This window comes from Taudactylus pleione, unplaced genomic scaffold (assembly GCF_031769625.1).
Source record: "Taudactylus pleione unplaced genomic scaffold, aTauple2 ptg000579l, whole genome shotgun sequence".
Lineage (NCBI taxonomy): Eukaryota > Metazoa > Chordata > Amphibia > Anura > Myobatrachidae > Taudactylus > Taudactylus pleione.
In genome coordinates this window covers 2,183,390-2,197,656 of record NW_028284981.1, presented here as the reverse complement: position 1 = coordinate 2,197,656, position 14,267 = coordinate 2,183,390, and the positions used below count along the sequence as shown (strand labels likewise).

At 45.7% G+C, this 14,267-nt stretch overlaps 1 protein-coding gene across 5 annotated transcripts in view; it reads right to left on the bottom strand.

Annotated features, from left to right (window-relative positions):
* Positions 1–13,311: 13,311 nt before the first annotated feature.
* Positions 13,312–14,267, bottom strand: part of DNM1 (dynamin 1) — a 131,799-nt gene continuing 130,843 nt past the window's right edge. For 4 of the 5 annotated variants that reach the window (XM_088453341.1, XM_088453340.1, XM_088453335.1 and 1 more), the window contains one exon: positions 13,312–14,158. Coding sequence is in view for 1 of the 5 variants with exons in the window: in XM_088453335.1 (XP_088309461.1) it covers positions 14,101–14,158 (58 nt within the window). In the remaining 4 variants the exon portion in view is untranslated. The remainder of the gene's footprint in view (positions 14,159–14,267) is intronic. The other variant, XM_088453342.1, reaches the window with a different exon arrangement.

The window sequence follows — 14,267 nt, the reverse complement described above, 5'->3', positions numbered from 1 at the left end:
GAGCGGCCTCCTGGCCGCTCACATAGCTGTGGGTGACCACCCACAGCTTATGCGAACGGCCAAAAAGATGGTCGCGATGGTCAAGACCATCGCGACCATCGGGCTTGCAACGAGACCCTTGTGGTAGGGTCTCGTCTGCCGCAAGCCCGGAGTGCTTTTGGCTCTATCAGAGCCAAAAACACTCCCACTGACTTCACTAGTGATGTTAGTGGGGCCGGATCCAGACGGTAGGCGTTCCCATGGGAACGCCTCCGTCTGGGCAGCCATGCCCCCAGCACACCCACCAAAGGGGGCGTGCTGTCAATCACCATCGACAGCACGCCCCCTTTGGTGCGAGACCCCGAGCGACGGCTTCCCCGTCGCTCGCCGGGTCTCGCGCATGCGCACGACGGAGGCGCCTCCGTTGTGCGCATGCGCATTTGGATAACATCGACCCGCTTCCGAGCAGGTGTGAATGAGACTCTCTTCTTATTTTTATTCCCGGGGTGTGAAATATTGGAGGGTTCCCTGTGTTTTAGGGTTCATTATATATTTTGCCTCACCCTGTATACGGGATATTTTTTTTTCTTTATATGTTCATTTGGTGAACTTAATCTGCTGCTGTTTACTTGTTGAGGGAAGGGAGTGGGAATAGGTATGCCGCAGTTGGGGTTGGGTATACAGGGAGGGGGGACAGAAGGGATAGGGGTTGTAGTTTTATTGTTTTACTATTTTTTCCTTTTTCTTTTCTTTGATTTTTTTTTATGTGGTCTCAAATTATTATATACTGCACTGTTGTATGTCTGGTCCAAGACATGCTTGTATTGTGGGTCTATATGGGATTGCTCTATGGTTACATATTTTGGGAAGAGATGCTATACTAGCTGGAATACTATGACGCAAGCTAATATTAATGTTCTCACTTGGAACGTACGAGGTCTTAATGACAAAATAAAACGTTCCCTAGTGCTGAGACAACTTAAAAATTATGGAGTGGATATAGTCTGTCTTATGGAGACACACCTGGTAGGTGGGAAATTGCTCTCCCTTAAAAAACCGTGGGTGGGCCAGGCCTACCATGCATCACATACGTCCGCTTCCAGGGGGGGGGGTCTCTATTCTTGTCCGCAAATCGGTCCCTTTTATACTGGAGTCGGTGCAGATTGACCCAGGGGGTCGCTATGTCTTTTTGAAATGTAGGATTAATAATCTATCACTTTTATTGTTAGCATTATATATACCGCCTCCTCATTCCTCTGTAGTTTTAAAGAAAGTAGCAGAGTTTATGGCCCTGTCCTCGGGAACGTCTACAATCTGTGTTGGGGATTTCAATAATGTTCTGGATCAGGATTTGGATAGAAGGGGTACAGCTCAGAAAAGTCCTTCATCACAAGGCAACAGGTTTTCGGCTTATGTGTCTGGGCTGGACTTGGTCGATGCGTGGAGGACGAAAAATCCTACTACAAGGTAGTTTTCCTGTTTTTCGTATTCTCACCTCACGTTCTCCCGGATTGATCTGGCGCTGCTCACGTGGGATATGCTGCCAAGAATTAAGTCTGTGCGTTATGAGACCAGAGGAATCTCGGACCATTCTCCACTGACACTTAGCTTAGATCTGGAATGTCAAAGGGGTCAATCATTTTGGAAACTTAATTAATTTTGGTTGACTCGTATGGGGGCGGGTTCTGATCTGGAAGAAATGTGGAAGGAATATTTTGAACTTAATTATGGTACGGCCCCAGATCAGATATTATGGGACTCATTTAAATCCTTTCTTAGGGGGACTTCGATTAAACGTGTTGCAGATTTAAGGTCTTTCTACTAAAAAAAGGAATTCGAGTTGGAGGTCTCTTGCCAATCATTAGAGCTTACCTACCTCACTGATGGATTAGAGTCATCCAGGGTTGCATGGCTGTCTGCGCAGAGGGTATGGAACGACTGTTTGACAGATAAGGCTCGATATAAACTTTTATTCAACTCGCACTCTAGATATGCAACAGGTGATAGACCTGGTAGTTATTTGGCCAATTTGGCAAGATTGGAACGCCCTTCAATAACTATAGTAGAGATTGTGGGCAGTGGCAGCTCTAGGGGTGGGCTAACAGGGCAGTCGCCCTAAAAATCCCATAATAAAAAAAACAGCGCCGGTCGCCCCTGCGTTGCTAGGCGCCCGCTGATATTTGTTATCAGCGGGCACCCGGCTCCCTCCCTGCAAAGGCAGCCGAAGCTCACTCCAGAACTCGGGCTCCTTCATAGAGCACTATGGGAGGGACGTCATGAAATCATGACGTCTCTCTCATAGATCCGTGGTGGAGCCGTGGTTGGACCGGACGACAGCGGACACAGGAGCGGGGCCTAAGGTAAGTAGGTAAAGGCATTACTGCATGCGGCATAATGTGTTATACAGGGCATTACTGCATGTGGCATAATGTGTTATAAAAGCCATTACTGCATGTGGCATAATGTGTTATACAGGGCATTACTGCGTGTGGCATAATTTGTTTCTAAAGGGCATTACTGCATGTGGCATAATGTATTTATAAAGGGCATTACTGCACATGGCAATTATTCGCCACGAGGGGAGAGCTTGGGGGAAGCCCAGCACCTTCATAAGTGCTGGCCATGCCCCACAGTTTGATGAATTGGGGGTGTTCCGCAAGGACACACCCCCTTTCCGGAAGTGCGTGTGCTTTCAGCGCGTGCAGAGGAACGTCATCTACAAAAAGTTATTGTTTTTTTAACTGTGAACTTTCGCCCTGAGCTCCACAATGTCTAGAACCGCCCTTGATTGTGGGTTCAGGGGGTATAATTTATAATCAAACACCAGATATCACACAGGAGTTTGTTAGATACTATCAGCAATTATATAGTTCTGGAATGTCATATAATATTGTGGAACTGTGTCACTATCTTAAGAATATAGTTCTTCCTGAGTTGTCCTCTGAGGCCAAGGATTTCCTGGATTCCCCTTTGACTATAGAGGAAATTGATATAGCTATAAGATCCTTCCCAAATGGTAAGGCCCCAGGGTTAGATAGAATTCCCTTGGAGTTGTATAAAAAACATAGCCAGTTTTATGTGCCTCGCTTACTTGAGCTATTCAATAAATTGTATGAATGTAATTCTCTCCCTCAATCTATGTCGGAAGCCCTTATAGTAGTGTTACCAAAGCCGGGGAAAGACCCTAAGCAGACGGAGTCATATCGGCCTATTTCTCTCCTCCCTACAGACATCAAAATCCTTGCTAAAGTCCTGGCCATTAGGTTAAATCGGGTGATTGCCCAGTTGATACATCCGGATCAGACTGGATTTATGCCAGGAACATCAACTTCGCTTAATCTTCGACGCCTTTTTACCCAATTGCATATCTCGCATGAAGACCCCTCTTCCAAAATAATTGTGTCACTAGATGCCGCTAAGGCGTTTGACTCTGTAGAGTGGCCTTTTTTATGGGAAACGAGTGGCTTTGGGATAGGCTCTGGCTTCATTAAATGGATTAAATTGTTGTACTTGGCGCCTATGGCCAGGGTATCGATAAATGGATTTACTTCATCCTCCTTCCCTCTCTCTCTCTCTCGAGGGGTACGCGGCAGGGCTGCCCCTTGCCACCTGTTTTATTTGCCATGGCCATTGAGCCATTGGCCTGCTTGATTAGGGCTAGTCCTGCTGTTCAGGGATTTTCCATGGGAACTAGATCGGATAAAATAGTATTATATGCTGATGATATCCTGCTTTTTGTCTCAGAATACGATATTTCCATGCCTAATGCCCTTGCAATTATTCTTTTGGGAAATATTCGAGTCTGAAAATAAACTGGGACAAATCATGTATACTTCCCATTAGAGGAGCGTATCCAGTTGTTCCGATTATACCACTCCCACTAAAATGGGTAGACTCGTTCAAATACTTAGGTGTATGGATAACTAATGACCCTCGTGATTATGTGTCGTTAAATATTAAGCCGCAAATAAAATATTTAATATCCCGGGTGGATACTTGGGGGAAATTGCCCTTAACGCTCACTGGCAGAGTAAACCTGGTAAAAATGATTTTACAACCCAAACTTCTTTGTGTTGCAACATTCCCCAATTTATCTCCCTCAGAGTGTGTTCAGACAAATAGATGGATTGTTATCCTCTTTGATTTGGGTTAAACGTAGAGCCCGTATTCAGTTGAATACACTTACTAGGTCACGGGAGGCCGGGGGATTGGCGTTACCTCATTTTAAGTTTTATTATTATGCATCACAAGTGGCGCAATTGAAGGCATGGACACAGGTTTTGGAGGTCGATGAATTATCTTCTATTCTGGTGGACTCCCGGGACCATACTACACTTCAAGTATTACTCAAGCAGCAACTTGAAGGGTGTTAGAGCTCCATTGGTTAGACAAGAGGTTTTGATTTGGAGGCAGGTCACACGGATTTTTCAGGGCCAGGGATGGGATCCTGATACCCCCCTACACAATACCAGGGGGCTTGAGGAACTGGCTTTACTGCAAATTAATAAGGCCTGGGGGAAATGGGGGGTGAACGCGTTAGGACAATTATATATGTCTGGGGTGTTTAAGTCATTTGAACAGCTGCAGTGTGAGTTTAATACCCCAAAACATTACTTTTATAGATATCTTCTGCTTCGTCATGCCATAGACGCACAATTTGTGGATGCTCCTCCAATGTTCCGAGATTCCCCGGTTAAAATTCTATTACAAGCTGCTGGACCAAGGCACTTGGTGTCTGTTATGTATGCAGCTTTAATGCGAGAACATCATGTTACAGATTTACCATCTATTAGGCAAAAATGGGAGGTTGACCTTGGAATATTGCCAGATGATGTGTGGAAAGGGGCCCTGAGTAGCCCAAAAATGGCTACTACAACAATTCGGTTTCAACAAATTCAGTTGTTCCTTCTGCATAGAACATATTTAACGCCAGATCGCTTGTTTGGACATTTTGAATCAGATCGACCTCCGAATTCAAAGTGTAATTCCCTTGGTGGCAATTTCTGGCACTTATTATGGTCATGCTCTACTGTCAGTTCCTTTTGGGAAGAGGTTAATGCTATATTGGTGTCCACTGGTGTTCCCCAGGATGTGGTAACCCCAATGGTGTGTACTCTAGCTGTTATTGAAAAAGATACATTAGATATACATTTTGCACAATATGTTATTAATTTGTGTATGCTAGCCAAGGTTTGCATAGCCAGAACATGGTTGGTTTCTGAAGGCCCAACGATAGGACAGTGGATAGCACTTTTAAATGAGACCTTGGCGCATGAGAAATTTGTGTATTTAGCTAGGAAGGCTGAGAAGAAATTTCGTCTTGTTTGGGGTAGATGGCTGGATTCGATGTATGTATGGAGAGTGGGAGAGTCTAGACTTGATCAGATGCAGATAATTAATGGGACATAACTGTGTGTAGTACTTAATTTCCCTGTACCCAATACGATGCAACAGAGGTGATATGTACATGAACTGCGATATATGTATTTGTCTTAATTTTGTTATACAATATGTGCCCTAAATGCAAATGTGAAATTTCATTGCAATATGTCCTGTTGGACCTATATTATTGGGTATATTCTATGTAAATGACCACACATAGACTGTCTAATGTGCTGTAAACAGTTATTTTATTATTTTTACTAGTGGTTATGTTTGTTTTCTTGAAAATAAATAAAAAATATTGAAATTAAATAAAGAGCTGAACCTCGCTCTAGGACTACAGAGAGCATCATGCAAAAATTCGCCAAGAGAACGGCTTGCAGAACCCTACTTGCACCTAAAAGGATCGAGTTCACTGGTATTCCTGGTACTATATACACACCACATATTCTGTAAGTATAAAACAAGAAAAAAATTCAAGGATGATAAACAAATATACATATCAAACACCGCAATCTTTGCTCCATCTGGCCGCCCTATGAACACGGACATATAGTGACTACATCAGACTCCTCCCAAATACAGACATAGGGACTCCCAATGTACCAGTTCATGCAACAACGAATAATGCAGTAGGTTTAGCACAATAGGTGCAGTACACATTGAATCCATGCCACACATGGGAATTATCAGACACCACTATATACACTATGCTGGGCTGGTTATACCCAGAGGAGGAAGACAGTCTCAGACTTCACCTTATAACATACTTGCCTACCCTCCTGTTTCGGCCGGGAGCTCCTGAAAATCGGGTGCCACTTCCGGCCCCCCGGAAAGGCAAGCAAGCCTCCCGGCTGCCGAACCGTCCAGCCACCCCTGTGGTTACAATAAAACCCCTGCAGCCGGAGGGGCCGGTGACTCGATTTGCGCTGAATCGCGTCATCGTGGCCCCGCCCCCTGCTTCACAATGCCAAAAATCTCGGCATTGTGTAGCGGGGACGGAGCAATAATGACTCGATTCCGTGTCCACACCCCCGCTCCGCCCCATTGCTGGGTAGAATCCCTGGCTACGCCCCCCTCTGCCGCACCACACCCCCCCTGCTTGTCCGACATGGCTGCCCCCTCCCGGAGGGGGCTCCCAGAATGTCGGCAAGCCTGCCTTATAGTAACCAAAAAAGCGGCAACAACAAAAACTTTCTTATTAAAGTAAATATATATATTTTTTTATGTATTAAGCCTTGGAGAGAGATAAAGTACCAACCAATCAGCTCCTGTAGCTTAACAGGCTGTTTGAAAATTGAGTTAGGAGCTGATTGGTTGGTAATTTATCTTTATACACTTTTTTTTTCCTCTCTCCAAGACTTAGTACATAGACCCCTAAGGAGCATATTGAATGAACTATAGATGTGTCTTACAGACTGTGATCCTAATAGCACATGGTACCACAATAAATATAAGATGGGTATATAAGGAAAAAATAAATGGTTATACTAATGGATATTAATAGATATGTCAAATTATGACACTTTATTTGTATTTTCTTTTCTTATAGTTTATATATTTCACCTTATATATTAAATCTAAGCAATAAATGTTGCGTTTTAATTTATACACTTACCCGGCATTTATTGGCTACTTTATAGTCTGTCAGTGCCAAATATAAGACTACTTGAGCTCCCTTTGAGTTATCGTTGTGTTGCGCTGCATTTATATAAAGCAGAACACAATCAATGTATTTCCTTTATAGAAGACGTCTCTGTGTTATGTTGTGGCGCCCAAATTAATACAGATCATCATGGCAGCTTCCAATCGCCAACAAGTGCTTGAATGACGAGTTTCCAATTTCCAACAGAACATAGTCTTGTGAGTTTAATAATAATAAAATAGGTTTCTTCTTCGGGTTCCATAGGGTCCACAGGATCTACCTTGGGCTGTGTAGTTGGATTGCATCCAATGCACCAAACAGCAAAGCTTTGGAGCTCCCAGAATGCACTGGTCCTCCACCCTATATACCCGGCCCCAAACAGCCACAGGCATTCAGTTTTTTTGTTTGGTGCGTGTCAAGACACACCTGTTATAAAACTATGAGGTGGACTTCCTAAGTCGCCAGGAAATACATGCCGTAGAATAGGCTCTTCATCCAGAGGTGTTTCAACTCCTAGTGGGCAGGTGGGGTTACCGGACGTAGATCTCATGGCATCACGTCACAGCCACAAGGTCCCAAGGTACGGGTCCAGAACAACGGACCCCTCAGCCACCTTCGTGGACGCTCTGGCAGTGAGATACAACTTCATGTTGGCATACCTGTTTCCTCCAATCTCCCTCCTCTCAAGAGTCATCAGAAAGTTCAAGCAGGAGGGAGGCAGGATGATACTAAGGAGGATTGGTTCTCCGATCTGACACGTCTATCTGTAGACAATCCACTTCCACTGCCTCTAAGACAGGATCTGCTAATGCAGGGTCCCTGTCTTTACTAGGATTTACCTCGGCTGGCTTTGACTGCATGGCTCTTAAACACCAGGGGTTTCTCTGCTTCTGTGATTCAGACGATGCTGAGAGCAAGGAAGCCTGCTTCTGCTCACATCTATCACAGAATTCGGCGTTCATTTTTTCTTTGGTGTTCCCACAGAAAATATGACCCTAAAGTTATACTTTAGGGTCATACTGGGTTTTCTTCAGGCTGGATTAGACTTAGGTCTTCGCCTGGCTACCTTGAGAGTCTAAGGGGTGTAGCCAATTGGGCGCGATGTTTAGCGAGGTAAAAACCTTGCGCCCAATTTGGAAATACCGCGGGTATGCACGCTCTCAATACCCGTGGTATTCAATTCCAAAAATACTGGATGCGGGGTTTTCAGTTCTGAAAACCCTGCGGCGTGTATTTTTTACTGATAAAAAAAACAACACTTACCTTACCGGGGCCTCCGCGGCTCCCGGCGGCCTCCCCTCTCTTCTTACTGGAGAGGGGCTGCTGGGGGTCCCAGGGGCTGGTGGGAGGAGCAAGGGCTGCTGGGAGATGTAGTTCTCCCAGTGCCCATTCCAGGGGGGCCACACTAGCACTGCGGGGGCACACTGACACTGAGACACACACACACATTCATACACACTTACATACACCACAAACACTAACATACCACTGCTGCAGAAGAGCTGGCTCCCGACGCTGGATGAAGAAGAGAGCACTGCTGGAGGTAAGTAATTAAGGTCTAATTAAGCTAATTGGATACTTCCAATTGCTTAATTAGTCCTCAGGGGGGGTGCTGCAGGGGAATTGGTATGTAATACCGCCGGCCGCATGGCCGGCAGTTCGATTCCTGGCAGTGTCAGGCCGACAGTGGAACAGATCCCGGCAGCGGCGCTGGAAATCCCGATCGTCCCCAGGTAAGTATGAACTAACCTAATCTACCCCCCTAATCCTCCCTAGGGGTGCCTAACCCTAACCTCCCCCCCAAGTGCCTAAACCTAACCCCCCCTTTCTCCGCTGCCTAATCCTAAGTCCCCCGGGGGGGTGCCTAACCCTATCCTCCCCCCAGAGGTGCCTAACCCACCCTCCCCCTAACCTCCTGGGGGGGTGCCTAACCCTGTCCCCCCCGGGAGTCCTAAACCTAACCCTACCCCCCCGCGGCTGTCCGCTCACGGCGCCCGGCATCCCTTCGATCGGGACGCCGGTCTCCCGGCGTCGGTGAAATAAGCGGCGTCTACATCTAGACACCGGTCATTTCACCCTCGCCGGGATATGACAGTCGGGAAGTCGGCTGTCTGTATAATGTCAACCGGCTTCCCGATTGCATCCCACTGCGGGGGAGTCAGAGCAAGCGTCGGTGATTTAACCTAAAATCAACGATTTTAGGAAAAATCACACTTGCTCAGGAGGTGCGTGAAAAAAACCTTCTGACGCGTATTTAATTAAAAACCACGCACCATAATAGAATAGCAAAAAAACCCGCACCAGCAGGAAAAACCTCGCAGGTGCGGGTCTGTTGCTATTCTCGCAGCCTATTGAATATGCCCCCAAGTTTCAGCTTTGACAGTTTGGTTCCAGTGCAAGATTGCTCCTCTGCCGGATGTTAGAATAGGGGGTTTTGCGGCTGCAACCTCCATTTCTCCCACCGGTGGCACTGTGGGATTTGTCTTTGGTTCTCAGGGCACTGCAGTCGCATCTCTTTGAACCCTTGGATAAAGTGGACTTCAGATGGCTGACTGCGAACACACTTCTTCTTCTTCTCGCCATCTCTTCAGCTCGCAGAGTTTCTGACTTGGCAGCATTGTCACGTTGTTCTCCATATTTGATCTGTCATACAAATAGAGCAGTCCTCGGTACCAAGGCGGGCTACCTCCCAAAGGTGGTTTCCCATTTCCATATAAATGAGGAAATTGTAGTCCTGGCCTTCAAGTCTTCAGACCTGTCTACAGGTGAAGCTTCCTTGGATGTGGTTCGAGCACTTCGTATTTACATAGATCGGACCAGTTCCATCAGGAAATCAGATTATCTCTTTGTGTTATATGGATTTCACAAACGAGGTTGGCCAGCAAACTAATGTTAGCTCGCTGGCTTCGTATGACTATTTCTCACGTCTATACACAGGCTGCTCTCCCTGTTCCTAACAAGGTAACAGCACATTCCACTCGGTCTGTTGGACCATCGTGGGCGGTAAGACATGGCGCTTCGGCTCAACAGCTTTGCAAGGCAGCCACTTGGTCTTCCGTTAATACATTTATCAAATTCTATGCTTTTGATATGTTTGCCTCCCAGGATGCTTCCTTTGGGCTGCGGATTCTCCTCTCTTGTGCAGGAGCGTCCCCACCCATAAGGGAACTGCTTTAGGACGTCCCCAAGGTAGATCGTGTGGACCCTATGGAACCCAGAGAAGAAATAGAATTATCCAAGGTATGTTATACCATAATTTTGTATTTCTTTGAGGTCCATAGGGTCCTCAGGCACCCACCCTGATGCACCTGGCCTCAGTTGGGATCTGTTCTTCAGCCTTTTTTCAGAGATTCCCTCTTCGTATGTTGAGTGTTACTTGTACAATTTTTCATTTGCCATTAGGCTTGGTTACAAACTGAATGCCTGTGGCTGGGGGCGGAGGGAGGACCAGTGCATGCTGGGAGCTCCAAAGCTTTGCTGTTTGGTGCATTGGATGCGATCCAACTACATACCCCAAGGTAGATCCTGTGGACCCTATGGACCTCGAAGAAAAATAATTATCCCAGGTATGTTATACCATAATTCTGTATTTTAGATGTGTTTACTTATACAGGGGTATATTCACTAAAGTGCCGGTTTTATCTAGCTGCTAGATAAATGTTACATAGAATGTGATTGGTTGCTATGGGCAACATCTCCACTTCTAAAAGTCCTCACTTTAGTAAATACACCTCTTAGTTTAGCATTGGAAATATGTTTGCAAAGCATCTTTTTAAAAAAATGTTTTACACAGCTGTGTGGTCAAACATCCCTACATTGTGAGGATGCAGTAAGGTAAACCCCTGTGTCCAAGAGAAGCAATAGAGACCATAAGCCACACACTGGAGATAGGGTGGTAACAGCAACCTTAGTAATTCCGGGCATACACTATACTGTTATCGGGGCGATCCGCCAGATGCACTGATTCCATCTTTTACACTGTTGGAGAACAGCATACTCAGGTCAACTACAGCTGCTGTATAGTGTAGTATTGTGATTAAGATATCATGGACGGGATGTAATAGGGTCCGAGTTTTGAAAAGGCGCCAGAATAGCGCTATACTCGCACATTTGTAAAACTCACCCTATGTAATAACGTGCGGGAACATGCAAACTTGCATGTTTCTCACACCCCCGCAACAGCAAAACACGTATCCAGATGTTTTGCCATTGTGAGGATACAATTCAAGCAATGTAATGGAGTGCGAGTGTTTAACTCGCACACTATTACTGACTGAAAACCCAAAAAAACCAGACCTGCTTCGAGCGAGCGAGACTGGCCTGAGCTGGTGCATGTTACACAGAAACATGCACAGATCTGTGAGATCCCTGCATGCTTCTGTGTTTAAAAAAAATAGTAAAATGTATCCTCCCCTTCCCCCCCAAAAAAACAAAACAAACAAATATGGGGTTCCCCCCCTAAAAGCACAACCAGCAACAAGCTTTTCTGAGCCAGCCCTGGTTGTGAAAATACAGGGGGACAAAACGTAGGGTCCCACCACGCAGGACTAGCCCTGGGCTATCAGCCCAGGCCTGGTGTGCCCTAGAGAGGGGGAACCCCTTTATTGGGGAGGTCCCCACCTGGGCTGACTAGCGGTTAGGTGTCAATTCTTTGGCCGAGGGACGTGCTGAAAAGGTACACCGGCTGTGGCATTACACCCCCCGCTATGGAAATTACAGAGGACCCCCTACTCATTTTGTCCCCTGTATTTCCAGAACCAGGAATGGCTCACTGAGCCTGGTGCTGGTTAATGAAATACAGAGGATCCCTACGTCCCCCCCCCCCCCTGTATTTTCACAACCAGGACTGGCTCAAAAAAGCCCGGTGCTGGTCGTGTTTTAGGGGGGAACCCCACAAAATTATTATTTTTTGCATTTTAATATTTTTTTTTACACGCAGAAGCCTTCATGGATACCACTGATCTGTGAAGACTTCTGTATAACTCGGACCTTGTAATGAAAGTTGCATTACAAGGTCTGAGTTTTTATACGAGTATACTCGCACAATGTAATAGCCTCGAACTCACAAGCTATTACATTTGCAGAGTTGAGGGACAAACTTTATTTGCGAGTTTGTCTTGCAAAGAAAACTTGGACCCTAATTGCACTCGCCCCATATTTCTGTTTATAAGTACAGGTATTGGTGATTGACAACCATGATTCATAGCCTTAGAACAGGGCTTGACACATTTTTCTAAAATCTAGGAGCCAGGATGAAAGTGTAGGAGCCAGACCACTGTCCCCCCAAAAAAATTACAGGAGTGAGGAGCACAGCTCTGTGTGTTATGCAACTGTTATACTACACTATACTAGTCCACAAAATGTACGCAATTAAATAGATACAGTAAAATGGAGGCCCCCTCATTGCTCTGCACAGCTCCCCTGCTCCCCCCCCCTACCCTCCAGTAATAACGAACCACATTTCACATAAAATAATGGTGCCAGAAAGTACAACAAAATCCCCCTCCTCTCGTGGTCACACCATAGACCCTATTAACCGGAGAGATCTATGCAGCCGGAGATAGGAGACAGTAGACAGCCGTCACAGAAGGATTAGCATAGACTGGGACAGACAGCAGGGATCAGAGCAGGCCAGGATGGAGAGGAGTCATCAGCGCAGGGCGGGACGGACACAGGCACAGCAGTCACCGCAGGCGACACTCAGCACATGCACTCCTGAGCATGATATGAACACCGCAATACTATAGGCATGAAACTCTGCCGGAGCTGATGAGGATCTGTTTCCTCCCTCACTGCAAAATCTAGAAGCCAGGCAGCAAAATCTGGTAGCCTTGGAGACCTGGCCCCCGGGATTTGTCGAGCCCTGTCTTAGAAAATACAATGCAAAATGATACTGCTTGTGGCGAGCAGGAAGTGGAACTACATATCCCAGCTTTGCCCTGCCACAGTTCTGCTATTAGAGCATGCCAAAACTGTGGCAGGACATGCTGGGATGTGTAGTTCCACAGCAGCTGGAGGGTCATCTGTTGAACCCCCCCTGGTGTATGTGATCGATATCACTAGGTTCTGTTTAAATGATTGGCTGCATTCATGACTATTGTCAGTCCACAAAATGGCTGCCTCCACTGTGTTTAGGGGGCAAATTACATCAAAGAGAGCTGCAGGATCATCTCTTACGCCGACACTAACCAGACTGTATGACTTATGTGCCAGTAATTTATGAGGATAGGTTAACGGCTCGACTGACCCCCAATCACCATTCATTAAAAAAAAAAAGCTTAGTGAATAAGACAAAAAACTTTTTTTTTTACAGAAACATATTTTATTCAACGCTCTGACAGTTATCACAGCTAAACACCAGCGCCAAGAACTTCTTCCCCGAACGAGGCTCCTTTACATGCAGAGATACAGATCCAGCTGCCAAATGATGGACATCCAGTCATTTCCCGTTGTCCTACCATATACTAAAATTCACATGGAAGCACAATGGCTTACATATCTTAAAGGTGTATACTGAAGATCTCATATATGTATATATATATATATATTTAGAATTATTTATAGTATATTTATATAAGGATATGCAACTACCACAGACATGATAAGTGCCTTAAAGGGTAATTCCAACTCTATATTAGATAATTTGAAATGTGACTCACCACCACCGCCATTGTCCCCACTGACCTGAATAAAGAGGGCTCCTAACTTGGGCCCTATTTTGGCTGCTTCTACTGGTCTCATTGAGGATCCAGCATTGCACCATTAGCAAGGAGACCGTGGTGGGCATCGACCTGAACTGGCACAATGACGAATAAAGTCCGACGGTGCATAGGAGGGGTCCTAGCCGAGGAAGCCCAATCATTTAGGTAAGTGGGAGCAAGCAGGGTGGGAGTACCTATTCAGAAGTTACACTATAAAGGTGTAATTATCTTTTAAAGCAATATGATTGTTTTTCTTTTTTTTATTCATATCAATAATCACATTTGATATGCGTGTAGCACGACCATTGTACAACAGAACAGACAGTGTGGTAAGTGTCACACACTCCAAGACAGAACAGCTAGAAAGCAGGCAACAGTCTGAGCCCAAAAAGCTTACAGGTCATAGTGAGACTTAGGACTCTCTGGCCTTGATGGGCTGACACGAGTGGCTCTGATCGCAGTCACAGAAAGAGACAAAGAGAGGAGAAAAAAAGAGTGGTAAACAACAATGTCAGCCAGAGATCGCATTGATAACACTCATAGTTCAGTCAGGTGGGAAT